At 44.5% G+C, this 21,460-nt stretch overlaps 4 protein-coding genes across 4 annotated transcripts; 3 read left to right on the forward strand and 1 right to left on the reverse strand.

Annotated features, from left to right (window-relative positions):
* Positions 1 to 2,172: 2,172 nt before the first annotated feature.
* On the forward strand, positions 2,173 to 9,174 carry LOC125514245 (C2 and GRAM domain-containing protein At1g03370-like). The gene is made up of 9 exons (XM_048679537.1): positions 2,173 to 3,321; positions 3,564 to 4,931; positions 5,233 to 5,415; positions 5,566 to 5,849; positions 5,933 to 6,049; positions 6,627 to 6,883; positions 7,080 to 7,257; positions 7,355 to 7,627; positions 8,463 to 9,174. Exons 1-9 carry the CDS (start codon positions 2,973 to 2,975, stop codon positions 8,655 to 8,657), a joined length of 3,204 nt encoding a protein of 1,067 aa, XP_048535494.1. The 5' UTR covers positions 2,173 to 2,972; the 3' UTR covers positions 8,658 to 9,174.
* A 7,468-nt stretch (positions 9,175 to 16,642) lies between these two features.
* LOC125514248 lies at positions 16,643 to 17,381 on the forward strand. Its single transcript, XM_048679541.1, has 2 exons — positions 16,643 to 17,048; positions 17,166 to 17,381. Exons 1-2 carry the CDS (start codon positions 16,817 to 16,819, stop codon positions 17,246 to 17,248), a joined length of 315 nt encoding a protein of 104 aa, XP_048535498.1. The 5' UTR covers positions 16,643 to 16,816; the 3' UTR covers positions 17,249 to 17,381.
* Positions 17,382 to 17,529: 148 nt separating this feature from the next.
* LOC125514247 lies at positions 17,530 to 20,905 on the reverse strand. Its single transcript, XM_048679540.1, has 5 exons — positions 20,563 to 20,905; positions 19,160 to 19,272; positions 18,996 to 19,071; positions 18,838 to 18,921; positions 17,530 to 18,742 (listed from the first exon to the last, which is right to left on the reverse strand). Exons 1-5 carry the CDS (start codon positions 20,884 to 20,886, stop codon positions 17,861 to 17,863), a joined length of 1,479 nt encoding a protein of 492 aa, XP_048535497.1. The 5' UTR covers positions 20,887 to 20,905; the 3' UTR covers positions 17,530 to 17,860.
* Positions 20,798 to 21,414, forward strand: LOC125514249. Its single transcript, XM_048679542.1, has one exon. The coding sequence runs from the start codon at positions 20,922 to 20,924 to the stop codon at positions 21,189 to 21,191; it is 270 nt and encodes an 89-aa protein (XP_048535499.1). The 5' UTR covers positions 20,798 to 20,921; the 3' UTR covers positions 21,192 to 21,414.
* Positions 21,415 to 21,460: the final 46 nt, after the last annotated feature.

Raw genomic sequence — 21,460 nt, forward strand, 5'->3', positions numbered from 1 at the left:
ACACGAAGGCTTCGTGGCTAGGTCGCATCGGCAGCTGATCTCGCGACAACAACTGTTGCTTGGGCCGTGGGGCTTGGATCTGCCCGGATATGGCCTCCCTTGACGCGGCTACATCTCACTGGCAAAGGCATGGCAAGCCGACAACCCCGGGCATGCTGGTGGCATCATTCTACTCCTCCCTCATCTCCGTGGATCTGGAGCCTGCTTCTAAAATCCATTGGTGGTGGTGCCTAGGAGTGCGATTGCGGCACCGGCCGGTCGTCCAGGGTGCCGGGGTCTCCTCCCGTGGCCGCGAGGTTGAGGTGGTGGCAGAGTGCCGCATTGTTTTGCCAGTATGGCTATATTATGGTCATCACTCCGGCTAGCAACGTCGGCCTCGTTACAATGACCATCGAAATGTCTTCAAGAGAGTTCCATCTCTACAAATCTGGTGGTTGACTTCGACTAAGAGATGTAAATTATGGACGACGACTTGACGCAAAGGGATGATTGTGCAGCTCTGTCACATATAGCTGCTGGGATTGAGGAAAAGTGGTGGCGACAACACATTAGTGATTTTGACAGTGGTGCTACTCGAGCACCTGGTCTCGAGCTCCAGGGTGAAAGCCTAAGTCTAATCCGAGTTGGGTATACTTGGCAATGGCGATGTTTTACCTCGTTACCTTGTTGAAGGCATTATTCGAATATGCTCAAACTAATTCTTTTGGGTGAAAACCTAGATCCTGGCCTCGGATGATCAGATCCGGGGATGACGACGCTTAAGCGTTGCTCCCTTCCTGAAAGCGTTGTTGGTGAAGTACCTCGTCGTCTGTGTGGGTCATGAGTTAGTTAGTGCATCATGTGAATATGGTCGTTGTTATAGTTTACTGGCCGCGAATTTGATCGCTTTGGCGCTTTTTTCCTTTTTTTCCACGCACACGCATAGCTTTGGTCGTATATGATTTTGCTATTTGCCGGCGTGTTTTGTGTGCATCTTAGCTATGCAGAGGTCGGATGTGTGCTCTTGTGTTTGTATCTTCTTGATGCTTCATTCTGAGTCAATAAAATCCACCCTTTGTCAAAAAAAAATCACAATGAACAACTCACAAAGAGAAAAATGATTCAAAAGAGTAAGCAAAAACTCTCTGAATCATTAGGAACAAATCTCTCAATCACAAGTTGTTGCTTGTGTCATCATGGTCGTCATTGTCATTGGCGGCATGTGTCCGTGCGTCCATGCTCAAGTGCACATCATGCTCCATTGAGGAACTCGGAATATTAAAGTGTTTGATGAAATGCGTATATGGGCAGGGTTGAACAAATAGGGAAAATTTAATGACTATAGTTGGATGACTGGTTTCCGTGTCGTGTTCACGGACGCATCCGTATGTGGCACACAGATAGATAGTGTGTTTGTTTTAGGGGATAGCGTTGGAGATGCCCTAACCAAACAAACATGACGCGGGCAAAATCCTATGAAATTCAAGTGGATATGATACCACAATCATGTATTTTTCATGTACCGCGTTTTAGAATCATAAAGTTCGAATACCCCAAAGTTTTTACAAGACTCAATTCCTATCAAATTTGTATGACCCAAACCGGTGGCCATCCTGTAAGTGAAGATCAGGGGACCAATGTAGCAAGGTAGGGATTTCCATTTTGGGGGTAAAATGCAAGGAAATGGCATCACGATATGCATGCACAAATGTATAAGGCAAATGTTGTACGACTATTGTTTTTTTACTTTTAGTTTCAGAAAAAAATTTAGCACCAACCGACCTCACCAAAATTCAGTGGATTACATTGATTTTGGTTTGCATTTCGGTCAAAGGGCAGAAATATTCATTTGAATTCAATTAAATATTTCAAAACATGTGAATGCCCGTGTACTACTGAAATTGCTGAAATATTTTGATCGAAATGTAAATATTTCAATGTCTACTGAAATTACCGAAATTCAGTGAATTTCATTGAAATCTCGGAGAGAGTGAAAACCACAGCCTACAACATAACAAGAGGGGAAAGGTTTCCATTTCTAGACATAAAAGGACTCTGTTGCCTAAATTGCAGGAGGGGGCAAAGCCTGGATAACTCAATCATGACCACCCGTTGCGAATCGATTGTCTGACATGTCTCTTACCATATTCAATCAAGATAGCTGCAGCTGTGCCTGTACTCGAGGCCTGCCCATGAAAACCCATCACGGGAAATCTCACCACTTCACACCGGAATCCCGAGTTCCTCAACAGCGACGCCGCGACGGCGACCGACTACAAACGCGGGGAGACGAGAGCCGGAGAAACAGACAAGGCGAAGAGACCCCGAACCGCCGACTCGGGAGCACACCAAAAACGGAGATGCGCCGCCAATAATTTAACAGTGCGCACCATCAAGAACACGATGCCTTTTTCCCCCATCCCACCCCTCGCTTCCTCCCCATTTCGCTTGTGTGTCGTTGACGAGATCTCGCGTCCATGTGCCCGGGGTTGTTTTCCTTTGACTTAATCCAACCAGGAAGAGGACTTCGAGCCGTGCGAAGCTAGTATATTGGCGGTCTGCTGGTTGCTCCCATCACTTGGTTTCCTCATCTTCTTGCCATTTCTCGTCTGCTTGCTTCTTCTTCTTCTCGCCCCCCTCCCCTGTCCGTCCCGGAGCGTGCAAAGTCTGATCTGGTTCTCCTCCTGCGTCCGTCCACATCCAGGGGGGGTCCTGGATTTGGAGACGGAGATTGGCACCTGGAAAGTGGCCGATGTGCCTGTCAGCCTTGTTGCTTTGCCGGGATTGGTAACGGGCGGGCGGGCGAGAAAGAATTGATGGGAGTTTGATTTGCCACTTTGATCTTGGGATTGGTTCTTGGGAGGCGGCGGTAGTTGGCCCGTTTCTTGGTTCTTTTGGGGCGGAGTTTGTTTGGGATCGGGAGAGGAGCAAGCCATTTCCGGGCGGTTCTCGTCGGGGGATTCGCGCGGCCTGAGGCAAGTTCGCCGGCGAAGATGAGGCTGACTGTGCGTGTGATCGGAGCGCGCAACCTGCGCGCCATGGATTTCAACGGGTTCAGCGACCCGTATGTGAAACTGCAGGTTGGGAAGCAGCGGTTCAAGACCAAGGTGGTCAAGATGAACCTGAACCCGGAGTGGGATCAGGAGTTCAGCTTCGTCGTCGCCGATGTCCGGGAGGTGCTCAAGTTAGATGTCTATGATGAAGACATGATCGGGACCGATGACTTCCTGGGCCAGGTGAGGGTGACACTGGAGGATCTTCTGGCCGCGGAGAACTTCTCGCTCGGTACGCGCTGGTACCAGCTTCTTCCCAAGACCAAGAGTGACAAGGCAATTAATTGTGGTAATTGTTTCGACTTCCAGTTTTTCTCTATTTGCTCATGGACGTTTGTAATGTTAAGTAATGTTTTTCTTTGTCTTTTTGCATATGGATTCAGTATTTGACTTCGTGAAATTACAGCATGTAGTCATTTATCTATTGCTAACTGTAAGATCTACAAGGGCATGAATTCTACTTACTATGTAATTGTGCGAAATATGCTGGGCACTTAGCTGTTTTTTTTGTTATTTCGTTGCATCCTGCAGGGGAGATTTGTCTTGCAATATCTTTAGAAACAGCTGGGGCCACACGATCATGGTCCGATGATCTTGCAACTGAACTAACTGGTACACAGAAAGAGGATTCATTGCAATCAAGTCAAAGCGCAGGATCATCATCAGCGGCATTAGCTTATGAAGAAAATGAAGCTTCTAAAGAAGATAATGTTAATGAGTATTTTTCTGATGGAACTGAAATCCCTGAAGATGACAAATGTGGCGAAGTGAGAGATCCAGAGGACAGGTTTAATGGGATTCCTACTGAAATTTCTAATGAAGCCGAAACTTCTAAAACAGAAAAGCTTGACAAGCCCTCGCTTGTTGATCGTGTCTATCAAATGTTTGCCAAGAAAAATGATGATATTTCGTCAACATCATTGACAAAGACCGAGGATTTAGAAGAAGTTCAGCAAGCACCAGCAGTATTTGAGGCTCCTTTAAGCCAAAATAGTGACATTTCTTCAGAGATTACATTTGCTGAACTATTGAGATCTTTTGAATCGAGGCACGAAGAAGTCGAAATGCCTGTGAATTTACAAGGAATTCTTGTTAACCAGTCATATTTTACGTCACCTAGTGATTTGAATAACCTTCTCTTCTCACCAGATTCAGATTTTCGGCAAACATTGGTTCAGCTTCAGGGTTGTACTGATTTCAAAACTGAACCCTGGAGAATTGATAATGATGGGGAGTCCCTGAAGAGAGTGATAAGTTATACAACTGCACCATCCAAATTGGTTAAAGCTGTAAAGGCAACAGAGGAACAATCTTATTTGAAGGCTGATGGAAAAGAGTATTCAGTTTTATTAAGTGCTAGCACTCCTGATGTTCCTTGTGGTACTTATTTTCGGACAGAGGTTCTTTTCCGTATTATGCCAGGCCCTGAACTTGATTCTGAGCAACAGACTTCACATTTGGTAATTTCTTGGCGCATGAATTTTCTTCAGAGTACTATGATGAAAAGTATTATAGAAAATGGAGCAAGACAAGGCTTGGAGCAAAATTATTCACAGTTCTCTGATCTACTGTCAGAGAAGATCAAGCCTATTGATGTAGATGATGCTGGATCAGATAAGGAGCAGGTCTTAGCTTCATTGCAAGGGGGGCAGGAGTCTGATTGGAAGATAGCATTCTTATACTTCTGTAACTTTGGTGTCTTGTCCTCTCTTTTTGTTGCCTTGTACATTGGTGTTCATGTTTCACTAGTGAATTCAGGTGCAGTTCAGGGACTTGAGTTTCCTGGATTAGATTTGCCAGATTCTGTCAGTGAGATTGTCATGGGCGGGCTATTGTTTCTTCAGGTGCAACACATATTTAAGAAAATCATGTGTTTTTTTCAGGCAAGAGAACAAAAAGGTATTTTCCCCGTTTTTATCTTCTCATCATTTTGCATCTCCAGCAAGCATGTACCTGAACCTCTTTGGAAATACAAGATTCTCATTATTAACAAACCATGGCTATATCTAACATGTTATACACATTTTTTTGGATCTTTTATTTTTCTTGATGCAAAAGAAATATGGAACTTCTGACATTTTTTTTTCCTCAAGGAAACTTATGGGTAAATACCATAGTAATTTGACTATTTTTTATGTACACTATTGAATCTTGTAGACATGAATGTGATTATGCTAGGCTAATAGTTTCCCTCACGCAGTTGGTGATCATGGTGTGAAAGCACAAGGCGATGGATGGTTGCTAACTGTTGCCTTAATTGAGGGAACTAATTTGGCACCAGTCGATGCTACTGGTTTCTCTGATCCTTATGTGGTATTTACTTGCAATGGTAAAACCAAAACAAGCTCAATCAAGTTCCAAACACTTGAACCTCAGTGGAACGGTATGTGTTCTGTTGAAGAGTTTCTGATTTTTCTTCCGAAACATATCACTGAGGAAGATTAACTTGGGAACTCCTCATTTTAGTAGAAAAGATGGAGCCATGTGATATACCTGCATCTGGAAACTAAATAATTTTTCATAAATGTTGCAGATATCTTTGAGTTTGATGCCATGGATGATCCTCCATCAGTTATGAATGTGCATGTATATGATTTTGATGGACCATTTGACGAAGTTACCTCTCTTGGACATGCTGAAATCAACTTTGTGAAATCAAATCTGTCAGAGCTAGCGGATGTATGGATTCCTCTTCAAGGTAACTTGGCTAAGTCCAGGCAGTCTAAGTTACACCTAAGAATCTTCTTGAACAACTCAAAGGGCACTGGTATGGTCACTGAGTATCTGAGCAAAATGGAGAAAGAAGTTGGTAAGAAGGTGAGTGCTTTCCTTCCCATATTGCCGAAGCATACTGTTAATTTGTGATTTTCCCCTTGTCTGATCTGGGTTACTGCTGCCAGATGACGTTGCGGTCTCCTCGAACTAATACTGCATTCCAGGAGCTCTTCTCTCTGCCTGCAGAAGAATTTCTAATCAGCAGTTTTACCTGCTACTTGAAGCGGAAATTGCCTACACAGGTACTTCTCGAATTGCGACCTAACACTGTTTTGAACTTAGTTCACAAGTAGATTACTATAGTGTAGAGGAAGGCCAAACGGCATGACTTGAAGGGAAATTGGGGTTTTGGAAGGTGGAGTTGGAAGTGGAACATATATAGAGTATCATGGGGAGACTATATTGATTCTTTTTTGCTTGAGCGCACAACGTATATATAGGCCTGACACGACTGTCCCGTAAGGCCCTAAGGCTTGAACTTCTCTGATTCATATCTTACCCAGGAAGCACGAAACACATAAGCTTAACTTGCAGAGTTGCTAATTTTGAACTCCTTATTCAGTTACTCTCATAAATGCCTTTTGAAAAAAAAACTCTTAAAAGGATGCTGGCCTGATATGTGATTCATTGGTTTGCATGCTGCTAACTTGTGCATGTGGGACCTTTTATCAACTATGAACATCTCAGATTGTCAAGTTCTAACATGTGGATTGAAAATAAAAGTTCAGATTATTTTCATGTTATTACATGTGCAATTTCAAATAGTACACGAATATCAAATAAATAGCTTGCTAAGGGTTCAGTCAATATTCATTTCAGGGCCATCTTTTCTTGTCTCCAAGAATAATTGGATTTTATTCAAGCATGTTTGGCCGGAAAACAAAGTTTTTCTTTCTATGGGAGGATATTGAGGACATACAGGCAATTCCCCCATCACTATCGACATGGAGTCCATCCCTTGCAATAACTCTTCACAGAGGTAGAGGCATGGATGCAAAGCATGGTGCGAAGAGCGTAGAGAGTGGAAAGCTGAAGTTTTCTCTGCAATCTTTCGCATCATTTAGTGTGGCCAATAGGTAATCTCTACCTTCCTTAAATAATGAAGTGCTTTAGCTCCACTAACACCAAAATACTCAAAGGTTTACCTATAGCAACCGCCAGCCTAGACCATCAATACATATCTGCATTGATACACATAGCACCTTGGACTATTCGTATGACATTATTGTTCTTGTTATTTTACCCTTGCCCTTATTTTTTGGTGCTTTACAGGACAATAATGGCGTTATGGAAAGCAAGATCATTGAGCTCCGAGTCTAAAGTACAGATTGCTGAGGAACAATCTCAAAATAATACACTTCAGAGTGAGGACAGTGGGATTTTTGTTGGTGTTGACGATTCCAAGAGCCTTCAGATGAGTGAAGTTTTCTCGTCAACCATTTCTGCTAATGTAAGTTCAGTAAAATTTGCAGCTGCAATTTTTGGAACTGCTTATGATGAACTTTAATCGCCAGATGGTTAACTGAAGTATATGTGTCTTTTGCCAGATGAATTCACTTCTGGAGGTGTTCGAAGGAGGTTCATTGGAGATGAAAGTCATGGAGAAAGTTGGATGCCTCAAATACTCGGCTACACAATGGGAATCAGATAAACCCGACGAATATCAAAGACAAATTCATTACAAGTTTAGCAGGAAGTTGTCTCCTGTTGGAGGAGAAGTGACTGGGACCCAGCTGAAATCTCCTATGCCCAATAAGAAAGGGTGGATTATTGAAGAGGTGATGGAACTTCAAGGCGTCCTTCTTGGTGACTTCTTCACGGTATGTCAATATACTTGAAACTTCTGCTCACATCTCAGAAAAATAAAACCATGTGTTTACTAGTGAGCCAGTTTGACTTTAGAGTACACCTATCTAAATGGGATACCACTTCAAGAAACATCTGCCATTGAAAACTAGTTGCATCCCTCGCTTGCCATTTGTTTTTAAATTTTAAGTGGGTTATTGTACTAAAGTTGCATCATTTTATTTTCTTAAATTTTAAGTGGGTTTGTTGAAATCCCTGTATGAGCCTACCCCAACTTGTTTGGGACTAAACGCTCTGTTGTTGTTGAAATCCCTGTATGGAGGATTTGTTTGATTCAAAAGGTTAGTACTAAACTACAGGCAGCTTTTAATATAAAAAATATCATCTGCTGGTTCGAAAGACGAAACGGCTTCAGTGAATGATCCAACTTTAGTATTACTTTAAACAATGTGAGTATAGGTTTACCATGAGGTATATGTGACATGCATTGCATAATTTCGTGAGCAATCTTTATTAGCTTGTCCCTTTGTCCATTTTCCTGATTAAAGATGGAACCAGGCACGACATCTCTTCCATCCGGAGAAGAGAATTTGCAGAGGCCATACATACAAGCTAAAACAGCAGGATTGTACTAGAGATAAGAAACATATTAGCCCCCCCCCCAAACAAAAGAAGGACACCTTTGTCATCCTTCTTCCGTTGCAACAAGCACCCTCCATCTTAATGCAGCCAATTGCACCAAGTTCCTCCTTTGGATATTTCAAAGAAATCAGTTGTGTTCTTGCTAACTTTCTGAATAAAATCAGAATAATCACTGTAATGACCTGTTCACCTAACTTGCATGTGCAGCTTCATATAAAGTATCAAATCGAAGACCTTGCTCCTAAACAAAAGGCGTGCAGTGTCCAAGTCTATCTTGGAATTGAATGGTCAAAGACCACCAGGCATCAGAAGAGAATCGAGAAGAATGTTCTTTCCAGCTCATCTGCTCGCCTAAAGGAGATGTTCAGCCTTGCATCCAAGCAACTCTCGAACACCAGATAGGATCATTCATCCGTGACAACCCATGTGCATAATACTGAATGACCAAAGATTTGCTGACCAGCGGTATGGTCCCCTGTACATACATTGCTTGATTGAAGGAACGCGCGGGCAGACTGATTCATTCGTTAGACTATTTTAGGGCGAGCTTTGCAGATTTTTCTGTAGCTGTGAGCAATTGTGGTGCAGCATTTTCTGAACTCAGGATACCAAATCCAATTTTTTGGTGTACTGTATCTGATCAAACATAGATCCAATCAGCACAGACAGCAGCAATTTGGACCAGACATATGATAGCAGCATCATACAACCAGTTATGATTTACACTGAAGCAATTTGGCCTGCAATTTGTTGATCTGTAGACAGTAGCGATTGTCTTGTATACATAGGATAGCAGTGTTGTTCTCTGTGCGTTGGAATTGGGCCGCTTCAACTCCCTGTTTCATTGATCACACACATGTCGATACAGAAGGAAAATAAAAAGTGATCCGGTGATAAATAATATTGGATTTTTATGACACTAGACGTACGGCCCAAAGTTTTTTATACATTTTTATATGACACTAGCCATATGACCATGCTTGCTCTCTAACTGACGGTTGTAATCTTCTGGCCAAACTATTGGTTACCATGGCCCTGATGCTGATTGTGGCACGCTCAGGTAATCCGCATGTGTGACCTTCCTACTCCCTTCATCTCATAATATAAGAGCGTTTTTGATATTAATGGTGTAAAAAACGCACTTATATTATATTATGGGACGAATGGAGTACCAAATGAACCATGTGCTGCAACCATTACAAGCTCAATTGGGTCCTCTCTCGGGAGTGGAATTCCTTCAGCTATATCCGAGCCAAAAATGCTAGACGCTCAATTGGTTCCTCTCGGGAGTGGAATTCCTTCAGCTATATCTGAGCCAAAAATGCTAGGCTTACGAAAGGTTTATTTATATATAAACCTACGTAATTACCTTTCCCACTAATCAAACCACCGCCGTAACCCCCTTGACCCCGTAATCTCACGTAGGTGTAGCAAAGCTCTATCGGAGCACAGAAGCTCCTCCAACACAGCCGTGCCAGAAAGGTGCAAAAGTGGCAACGGACGCCACCATTTCTCCCAGGCCAAGGGCGCTCCACACCTCCGTTGCCCGGTCACATAGAAATGGCATATGTCCGCGGTCTTCTGGATCAGGTTTTGCACAGAGGGCATCAAGATGATTTCCGCTGCTTATGTTTTGTTGGAGACTAGCCCCCATGGCTTTATTTATGCAAGACTTGGCCATGATGGTCCTATTTGTGAAAGACATTATGTAATGGATGTAAACTTTTAAACTATCAGTTGTGCGCAGTGACACACTAATTATGGAATCATTGTTGCATGTACGATCGGTGGCTTCGACCATATAGGGGGTCCCCCACAATAACCATCACTCTTTAATCAATTACTAAATAGTTGACAGAGCGTTGCAACTCGATATAAATATTCTGGTACATTAGCCCGAGATTAGTTGCCCATATTAATGGGATTGTTAAAGTCTGTCAATGATTTATCCATCTAAATAAAAATCACTTACTCAAGTAAAGGCTTATTGGTTTATCAATGAAATCACAATTTTTTTTGTACATAAAAGGTGGGGCTGCATTGCAACATAGGCACGTGAAGATTGGACAGTAAATATTAAAAAACAAAAAATTAATTACAATAGTGACTTCTGTTGGGCCCGCTAGAGAAATTGAGGAGCCAATCAATAGGTGTGTTTGCCCGGTCGTCTCTCTCTCTCTCTCCCCCCCTCCTATAAATAAGTATATGGACACACACATACAAAATATCTGATTTTTCATTAGATGCTCTATGTATCTGGACTCTCTATATAGTACTACCTCTGTAAACTAATATATCGTTTAAATCATAGAGGGAGTACTATACATAGATATAGAAATAGTGATTACTATGTCAATTAGAGATGGGAGGGATGAAATGGCCCTTTCCTGTAAAAAAAAGGATGAAATGGCCCTTGGAAAATCAAAAAGAACCCACACAGGGGCTCCCGGACCCGTTCGTCCATAAAGACACATGCACGCCGCCTAGACTACTCCAGTGCTCCTTCACCGGCTTGACTACAGTACTCCTGCTCCGCCCTCCCTAGCGTCGTTCACCCTCCACCTCTATGGTTCATCCACCGCCAGATCCCGTCCTATCTTGTCCTGTCTTCCCCGTAGTAAAACAATGGCCGAAAGGGGGGCGTGCTCCCAAGTACTCCCAAAATAGTGACCTAAAATATCTTATAAGTTTACAGAGGGAGTACTAGATAATTGCCGTTGCAAGCCCATCAATTATTAGATTAGGACTCGACTTGCGGAAATGGAATTTCTCAGCATGAAGTCAAGTGAGTTCAGGTGAACAGTAAAATCAAGAAAATCTGATTTTTTTTGTGACAAATATTGAAAAATGTTCTAAGATCTTGCAAAATTTCATTATGGAATCACATTCCTGGAAGGCATGGCAAAAAAATCGATACTGAAAATGCTACTTTCGGAAACATTTTGGAGCACTAATTTTTTTGCCACGCTTTCACACATGTGATTCCATGATATAATTTTGCAATCCCTAGAACATTTGTCACCAATTTTTTTTATTTTACTATTCACCCAAGCTCATTTGAGTGCTGGCTGAGAAGGTGATTTTTCTCGGCTTGCTTGCTATCCAAATCTAGTATAGGCTTATATACATGTAACCCTTGGCTTGTTAATCCATACGATTGTATTCTCTGTTATCTTCCATACATTATACCATCTTCAATAACGAATCGGTTTCATTATTACCTGATTTTAGATTTAACTCGTGCATTACAAGGATGCACTGCCTCTCTTAGTTTTAGTTTCAAGTATAAACAGTTGATAATCAAATGAATATTTTCATTTATTGTGAGACCTCCAACCCTTTTTATACAAAATTGTTATGACTTCATTTGCATATACATATCTAGTATCTGTTTTAATTAGATAGTAATGTTGCCTCTTGTTGCATTGCAGAGACGTCCTTGTTGTGGGCTCGTACTTCTACGGGCTGCAGGCTACCAGCATACTCTTCCATCTTACTCAACTTGATCGCCGTTGCCACCTTCATCATTGCCATAGTGCTACGGTACATGATCGGTTATTCATGATCCAATCAGAGATACACAAAAGTGGCCGCCTTTAACATATATGTATCTACATTCAGGGCTGAGAAGCTGGCACAAGCAAATTATCCAGGCAAGATGAAGCTGCTTGGCTCGCTGCTCTGCATTGGCGGGGCCATGATGGTGAGCCTGTTGAAAGGCCGGCCACTGCACCTGTGGCCCCCCAACTTGCTGGGATACTCCAACTCCCAGGCACCTACAGCCGACACTGCCTTCGCAGAATTGTCCAAGACTGGGGGCCAAGGCCCCCCTCCCCCTCCCCCTCCCCCGAACTACACTAAGCTCTACTAGTGCTACTCCTTATCATTATTAATTGTTGATGGCTAAAAAATCAGGAAAGGCTTGTGAAGGTGTTCCTGTCAATCTACTGGATGACACGCTCATGTCCCTAGTAGGGAACATAAAATCCTTGGTGGTGGGTGTCTTCATCGTCCATGACAGAGCTGAATGGACGCTGATAACAGACTTTTTACCATCAAATTTCTGATAATGATCAGGGTGTATTGAACACTGGCCTTGCATTCCTGCTGATCTCGCCGGGTGATCCGCCGAAGCGGACCCATCTACCCTCCGATGTTCAACTCGCTTTCACTGGTCATGACCACGGTGTTGGAGTCGGTTCTACTTGACGCTGATATCTACCTTGGGAGGTGAGCAAATTAACTAATGTGGTCCCAGGCGATCTCTCTGTGCATGCGATTATGTATTCATGAATTTTAGCAAAGCCTATTTCTGTATGTGCGACGTGCTGGAACAGTGATAGTTGTGGTGGCATGTATGCATTCCTCTAGGGCAACGGCTCGGAGCTCAAGCTCGCTGGGATGACATCGTTGGATGAAGAGGCTAGAAGGAACAGAAGGGTGGAGTAGGCATGTGTGTGATACTTTCTTAGGATGGATAATATACTACTTCCTGTGTCCCAAATTATAAGACATTTTTGGTAGGCTAAATAGGCTAAAAAACGTCTTACAATATGAGACAGAGATAGTAATTAATTGCCATAGTTTTCAGTTAACGGGTGCTTGATGCGTGGATTATTTTGATCGGAGCTTGATGCGTGACGTGCATGATGTGTGTGCGTGCTTTTGATCCATGACTGAGGTGTTTCGACGATGGTTGTTTAGAGATTGATTACTGGCTAGTAATTGTGTCCAGGACAGCAGATCTGCAGATGCATCTCCTCACTTCTATCATACGTACTTAATATAAATGAGTAAATTTTATTTTTACCCTTAAGATTGAACTTTGTGATAGATATTACCCACTTTTAGGAATTTCTCAATTTATACCCCATTGACGCACTTTCGTGTTACATTCGACCCCCACTAATTTTTTCTTCATTTTTTAGAACACACTACACTTATCCCAATAAGCACACACACGCACATTATGTCTATAAGCACCACTGAAAGAATGAGCCGGCATATTGAAATTGACGAAGTCACCACGAGGACTTGTAGTTAACGAAAACGTCTTCCACAGCATGCTTGTGCGCATTTGAGAAGAAAAAAAATGTCTTGCACTAAACATGCATCATCAAAAATTCTGAAATAAATTTAGGATAATACGAGCATCAAGACTTAATCCTGATTGGACGAGAATACCACTATATGTTAGGACGAACTCGGCCGGGGAGAGCACCAGGCCGGCCTAGGTCACGGCTGCGAGCGGCGACGTCAGCTGCAGCACGCGGTGCCGGTGCATCGGGTGCCCGAGGAACATTGGCCGCTGGAACGGCATGTACCCGAAGCGGCCGGCGAAGAGCGCGAGCGAGGCCACGTTGGACGCCGTGGTCGCCATGGTCGCGTGGCGCACCACGCCTCGGAGAGCCGTCGCGATCCCGAGCCGCCTGCACATACACGTACAGCACCCGTACGGTGAGCGACCACGGACGGACAGATTGCTCCTCGCATATGCAAATGCAGCTGCTAGCCTAACTAGTAGCCACACGCACACGTGCGCATGGTGTGTTAAGCATCTACGGACTTGCAAATCCGACTTTCAAAAAAAAAAAAGACTTGCAAATCCGGACCCTATAGGTCCACGAACGCTACCGGGTACATGCATGGACGCATCCGGATAGGCTCTTATATCTCGTGTCCCATATGCGATATCCACATATCTTAAGTTCACGTAAATCCATGCACATTCATCATACATGTCGATGTTGCACGTAAATAATAAATGTTGATACCAAAAACATATAGCTTTTACATAAAATTTATTTTAAGTGCACCCAGCTGTAGATGCTTTTATGTTGTACAAATACATCAGGTAGTTGGTTTTTTTATACACGACCCCTTAGTGCCTGATTCATTAAAAAAGGTACTTTCTCTGTTTATTTTTATAAGACCTTAAAGACATTTCAGACAATGTACAAAACAACCCATTTTGAGCTGTCTGAAATGACTTACAAAAGTGAACGGAGGGAGTAGAAGAGAGTTGCCTCATACGTCTTCAACGTATCTATAATTTATGAAATATTCATGCCATGTTTACAACAATTTTATATGATTTTGCTATGATTTGAATAGAACTAATCCGGACTGACGCTGTTTTCAGCAGGATTACTGTGGTGTTGTTTTTTGTGCAGAAATAAAAATTCTCGGAATGGACTGAAAATTTACGGTGATTTTTTATGAACCAAAAGAGACCCATGAAGCACCGGAGATGGACCAGGGAGCCACAAGCCCGGGGGACGCGCTCCCTGAGCTTGTGGGACCCCTCGAGCACCCCTTTGACGTGAAACCGACGCTGAAAAATCCTACATATACAGAAACCTCCGAAACTTAACCAAGATGAGTTGTTCCGCTGCCGCAAGCCTCTGTACGGAAGCGATCTCCATCGGAGCCCTATTTTGACATCCTGCCGGAGGGGGAAATCATCACCGGAGGTCATTTTCATCATTCCGGCAGTCACCATGATTTTTTTTCGAAAAGGGGGAATTCCCCGGCCTCTGCATCAGAAAGATGCATACAACCATCTTATTAGGCGGTCACCATGATGAGGAAGGAGTAGTTCCCCCTCGAGGCTGAGGGTATGTACCAGTAGCTATGTGTTTGATCTCTCCCTCCCCCCTCTCTCTCTCAAGTGTTCTTAATCCGACACGATCTTGATGTAACCATGGGCTTTGTTAATACAGAGTAGCTATGTGTTTGATCTCTCCCTCTCCCTCTCCCTCTCCCTCCCTCTCTCTCTCCCCCTCTCTCTCTCACGTGTTCTTAATCCGACACGATCTTGATGTAACCATGGGCTTTGTTAATACAGTTGATCATATGATATTTTTCCGTCTCTTCTTGTTGTGATGAATTGAGTTTTTATCTTTGAGGTTTCACTATTATCTGATTGAATACTTTTTGGATTTGAGAACATTTGATGTATGGCTTACACGTAGTGCGTGACGGAAGCCGACGGGACAAGGGGGAGGTGGCACGGAGCCAGGCCAGCCTAGGCGCCCCGCTGCCACCTTCCTGGGAGCCGGCGCGGCTTCGTCGGCCGCTCCTCCGGTGGAGGCGAGGAGGTGGGGAAGGGGCCGCGGCGGTGTGTCTAGGGTTCCCCCACCGCCGTCTGGGGAGGCGACGTGGGGGTCGTGGAAGGGTTTCGCTGATGCACATGTGAAAAACAAATGTTCAACGGTTTCTTCCATTCCACCGTTGCACAAAATGCAGCAATCATGATCACCTATATTGTACTTCATTCGTCTCATAATATAATAATGTTTTTGACATTAGCGTAGTGTTAAAAACATTCTTATATTTTAGAACAGAGGGACTTGTGTCTTCGGCGGAGCATATTCTTTCCGTTGACTCTATCGGCCAGCACAAGCCAAGCAAACACTTCGAGCTTCGTGGTGCATCTTGACTACCAAATGCATTTTGAGCCGGGGCCGTCCTTGCAACCATGTTAACATTGCAGGTCAATAAATCTCTCCCATTTGCCTTAAAAGAATATATTTTTTGCGGGGTGCCTTAAAAGAATCTAGCCACGTTTTCCCTCTAAAACACCCGGCGCAATGTCCACCGACGTGTTTTCGAAGTCAACAACCCCTAACAAGAACAACGTGCACCCCATCTCTCTTATGTTGCTTATCACTATATACCAACATGCCCAAAGATTAAAGCCACACTAAACAAAGCAAAGAAGCGATCGAAGGAAACATGTTGACCAGACTTCTCTTGAGCGCAGAAACCACACGGTTTGCTCCTTTGACAATTGCGCTCTCCACAGACGCTCGCGAAGTTGCGGGGCAATGGCCGTGCGCGCGTGTGGCAGCGAGACAGCGAGAATCCGAGGAGTACCCCCAAGTGGCTAGCGGCCTAATCGCCTGTTCGTCCGTTATTCTCGCGGCGCGGTCGTCGGCTCATGATGCGCCGCGGCCCGCGGTGGGCGGCTCCGCATTTCCCACCAGCTCCGACCTCCGAGTTAGGCGCCACAGCAGCATCAAACACGTCACTAGTACTTCCTCAGTTTTTATTTAGTTCGCGTATTAGCATTGGTCAAAGTCAAGCTTTGTAAACTTTGATCAATTTTATAAACAAAAATATTAACATATAAGATAACAAATCAACATCATTAGATTTATTATTGAATGTACTTTCACATAGTATAAATTTGTTATGGTAAATGTTTATATTATTTTCTATAAATTTGATTAAACTTTACGAAATTTGACTTCAGTCAACTTTAATATGCGAAGTAAATAAAAACGGAGGGAGTACTCTATTTTCTACTACTAGTACTACTATTCAACTGCAGATATTTCCCTCCCTCCCTTCCTTCCTTCCTTCACTTGCAAACCAAACCAAACCAAACCAAAGCAAGCACCCGCTGGCCGGTGGCCGCGGCTGCTTTCTTTCCCGTGGCATTTAAAAGCGCGTCTCGCCCGCTCGTCCACCCCCACACCGTCAACTCTGCCCTGCCCCGCCTCCGACCCCAGGCCAAACGCGAGAGCTCCACCGACAACAACCCCAGCCTTCCCAAGATGCAGCGGCAGCTCAACCTCTCGCCGGCGCCGAAGCAGCAGCAGCACGACGACGGCGACGGCGGCGACGCGGTGGAAGCGATCCCCCTTTGGGTGCCCGAGCAGTCCGCGGAGGCCAAGGCCGACAAGGCGCCCGGCGGCCGCCCGGAGAGGTCCATCCACCTCATCCCACTGCTCACCTTCCTCTGCTTCCTCCTCCTCTTCCTCTGCTCCCACGCCCCCTCCTCCTCCGGTAAGCATCATCGCCCATGGCCACAGATCCAGATGCACAAGTTCATGCGAAATGAAATAGTCGTCGCGTGCTTTCCCTTCTGACGATTCGCGTTTTGACTTGGTCTTTCTTTCTTAGATATGTCGAGCTTCGGCGGTGGCGGTGGCGGCGCCGGCGCCGGCGGACGGAAGGCTGGCAACCGGAGGCTGATGATGCTATAAGCTTCTCGTATCAGCTAGCATATCACACCTTAAATTTTTGCGGCTCCTTCCTTTGCCAGTTTCAATCCAACAAAGCGATGTAACGTATACTGTACTTGTGGAACATCAGTAATGAAATCTTGAATTGTATGCTTGCCTTGCCTCCTTGCTTCCAGGATTCTTGGTCGTTTCAGTTGCTTCTCAACGAAATTGAGATGATAGTAGGACATCTGCTTACAGAATGTCTTGATAATTTGACGTGGCCCAAGGTGGAATAGATGCAATTATGCATTGACCTTAAGTCCCAACACATTGTTGGTCTGATCCACACTTCAACTAGCAGCGCAAGCGCAACGCATGGTGCGGATGTTGCATATTCAAATGGTTTCAGAGAAACCAGAATTTGGATGCAGAATCCCATTGTAGCAAAGGCTCTATAAAAACAAATGAAAATACACCGGGCAGTCGGAATCTAGAAAATAAGCAGACACCATGGTTACTTTGTACCGACAATAAAGCTTGTGGCACCACTTTCCTTCCATAATAAAACAACAACACATCGACAAAACAAACTACAGAAGACAATATAATTCAGTTGCAGCTGCACTATCAAATAAATCATCAAATGCATCCCTAGGCAGGTCCGGGCTTCTTTGGGGAATTGCTAGATTTTGCATCATCAGTGGCCATGCAGACGGCGATGGTTACAGGGCTGCTTGGAATATTGCTGTTTGCAACTTCAGTGACCGGTTGCTTGTGTTCCTGCTCAGTTTGCTCAGCCATCAGCAGACTTTCAGGTGTGCTGGCCTTCGGTAACTCAGCCTCCTGATGCTTATGCTCCTCAGCCGTTATTTCAGTATTTTCTTGAGTTTGGGCCTTTGCGATATCACCATCTTGAGATTTCTGTTCGTCTTTACCCGTTTCAGTATCTTCTGGTTTGTTGGTCTTTGGACATTCGCCCTCCTGATCTGCCATTTGGCCCGTTTCAGTATTTTCTGGAACAGACACCTTAGCTGGATCACCTTCCTGACACTTGCTCTCTTGTCCTGCCTCTTCAGAACTCTTCACGAGTTCATCTTCCTGCTCAGCCATCGCCCTTTCCTTGTTGTAGGCCTCAGTCGCAGTCGTCGCAACTTTGCTGTAGGCACCAGTTACCCATGCTGCGCCGGTAAGGATATATCTGTGTCTCATGAACTTGGAACCAGCAGTAGAAACAGTCTGCTCCGCAGCTACCAATGCAGACTTGGTCTTCTCTGCAACCTGGTATTTCTCATCCATTTCCTTCATTTTCTCATTCACCACTATGGTGCCAGTGCTGATCTTCTCACTGAGGCCCAGACTCTTATCAATGGAAGATACTTTAGCACTTGCAGTCGACGTGAGCTGATGTGTTTCATCAAAAGTCTTTGCCTTTTCAACGGCGTCCTTGCCAAGAATAAATCCTTTGGCCAACATGGAACCAGCAACATCCTCTGCCTTTCGAAGGGCAGCTTCTATGCTACTAGGACTTTTTGACTGGGAGTGCAAAGAGTGTCAGGAGTTCTAAGACTACTGAAAGAAGTTGAGAAATCATAGATAAATGTAGAATTAGCATGGTCGTAGAATCCTACCTCTAAATCATCTAAAACGGCTGCTGGCAGCTGGTAATTTGTGGCTGGGGTGATGATGACAGCCATATCCACTATAGTCGCACCCTGCAGCAAAAAATGGAAATCACACAGCGAACAAATAGCTACAATGATTATGTTAAGAGGTAGAGAACTCGTACTGTCAAAAGCATTGCCCTCTCCGCTCCTTGCTCATCTCTGAAGGTGATGTAGGCGAACTGAGAACGCCCATCACCACTGCAGAGCATCGCTAAGTTAACATAACGCATGTTATATATAAATCTAAATGATAACAGATATATAATGGAGATCATGTGGCACTAGCCTTTGCATTTCGACATGTACGATGTCACCAGAAAAGCTAAAGAACTCCTTGATAACTCGTTCTGATGCTTGAAGTGAGACATTGTGGACCTTTACTGTGCTAAACATGTTTGTCTTGAAAAATGGAATGACCATGAAGGAATTAATTAGGATAATATTTCAGCTTTAACACTCTTCACTAGTAAAACAAAAAGGTGTCGAATATATTTCTTTCTTCAGTGACCAAATAAAGAACAAATAGCGAGATATTGTCCGGGGTTTTCTAAACGGAATCCAGAAGAAGAAATTATCTAGGAGTATACATGTTTTATTATCATATACAGATGCATTTTAAATAACCATGTGTTGCAAGACCTCATTCAATTTTGTACGAGAAACAAGCATAACAGCCAAAAGACACAGCCAATTCTTTTGTTTCTCCAACACGCAGCAGTCATTTTGTATTAAAAGACACATCAAGATGATCTGATGCAAAAAACGGAGAACCGAATATATAAAAGAAACAAAGGGTTGTAAGCTAGCCAAAGGAAAAGGCAAAACTGAAACTAAAGCTCAAAACAGAGAAACTGAAACTGCACACCAAGCTAGCCAAAGTCTACAGCCTGGGGTAGGGTAAGTTTTAAAATGCACTCTGTTTAGTGGTCATGTGAGCATATGATAGTATGGAGTAAACAGGCATATATCGGAGCAAAATGGAAGCATGAAACATCACGTGATGCTTTTTATGCTTACAATTCTACAAATTGCACGATTTTCTAATGGTTGTTCATGTGAGCATATGCTTGAATGTTACACATCACTTTGAAGTTTGAAGTAGGTCAAACACCACTGTTACATATATGGTTCATATCCTGATAAGTACTATTTCCATGGTTCGATCACCAATGCAAAAGATCCGGATCCATGTAGTACCAAAATAATTCCAAAGGCCATTTGCCAGAATAAAGAACTTTCATTAGACTACGAAACAGTCGATGCGCAAATGGATCAAAATTAACGAAATGTAAACCGGAATAATTCTTCCTCTTCGAAGCATGCAAGCCCAGAAGAACATATAACAAACTACACATTCTTAGCAGCTCAAGCCACGGTGCATCATATTTATCGGCAGAAATACACATTGATCCGCTGGCAAAGCAAAGGGAAATTTCCAGGATTCAGACGTTTCAGATTTTCTCCCATGGCCTCCGAAATATTCAGACAAATCCTCCAGTAACCCCAGAAGCATTGTGGACGCAGCAAGCACGGCGTGTAATGCAATCACGCAACGAAATAAAGCAAGACTTTCTAAATACCAATATGAATTTTGAGAGAAGGAACATTATGAGATCAAATGCTCACATTACTCCAGGCCCATAAGAATGGAGGGACCTGGGGAGTGGAAGACGAGGAACTGGTTCTCACCTCCGCCGGTGCGATCCACTCGGCTCCCGACTCCGACGACGAACTCGGATCGGGGATGAGAAAGCGGGGAAGAGGCGACGGGGGTGGATCCACCGCGCGCATTTTGCAGCCGGTTTCGTCGGAGCAGGGGGTGGTGACGCGGAAACTTGGAGGGTGGCGACGAAGCGACGTGGCTTTGTGGCCCGCCTCTCCCGCCTTAAAGCCCAGTGACGGCCCCAACGAAGCCCAGTTAGTTAGCCTTTCTCTCTCGCTGCTGCTCCCTTCCGCCTCCATCCTCCTCCAGCCGCGACAGCGCGCGCGGCGTTTCGTTCCAGCGCGATACATCGGGGGTGGTCGGCGAGGCGAGGCGGCGGTGGGGGATGGCGAAGGCCGGCGGGGGCCTGATCTGGGCGACGGCGGAGGACCTGGCGCGGAACCGGCCGGTGGTGCTGTCCATGTACCGGCAGATCCTGCGGGCGCTCAACTCGCCGGCGCTGCCGCTGGGCCACGCGGCGCGGCTGGCCAAGAAGGCCGAGTGCCGCGCCATCTTCATCTTCGGCGCCGAGGAGAGGTCGCTGCACAACATCCAGGACCTCCTCGCCGCCGCGCGCCACACCCTCGGCCTCCTCAACCGCGGCCGCCTCCCCTAGAGAGCAAGGAACGAGCCTAGCCCTAACCTCCTCGCGGGTACCTCGTCTCTTCCCCGTTTACTTTAGCCTATGCTCGAGTCGATTGTAATGTAGTAGTACGGCATTAATCTGGTGCCATTTTGTTCAATTGAAACAATCCGCAGCCCAGTCGTTCCTCTATGTATGCACTGCAAATCATAAATATGTTGCGAAGCCGATAAGAAACGAAAATTGTCGCCATGAATCCAAATTGTGCGTTTAATTTTGCAACCACTGAATGCTGTTGATGA

Source organism: Triticum urartu, chromosome 6 (genome assembly GCF_003073215.2).
Source record: "Triticum urartu cultivar G1812 chromosome 6, Tu2.1, whole genome shotgun sequence".
NCBI lineage: Eukaryota > Viridiplantae > Streptophyta > Magnoliopsida > Poales > Poaceae > Triticum > Triticum urartu.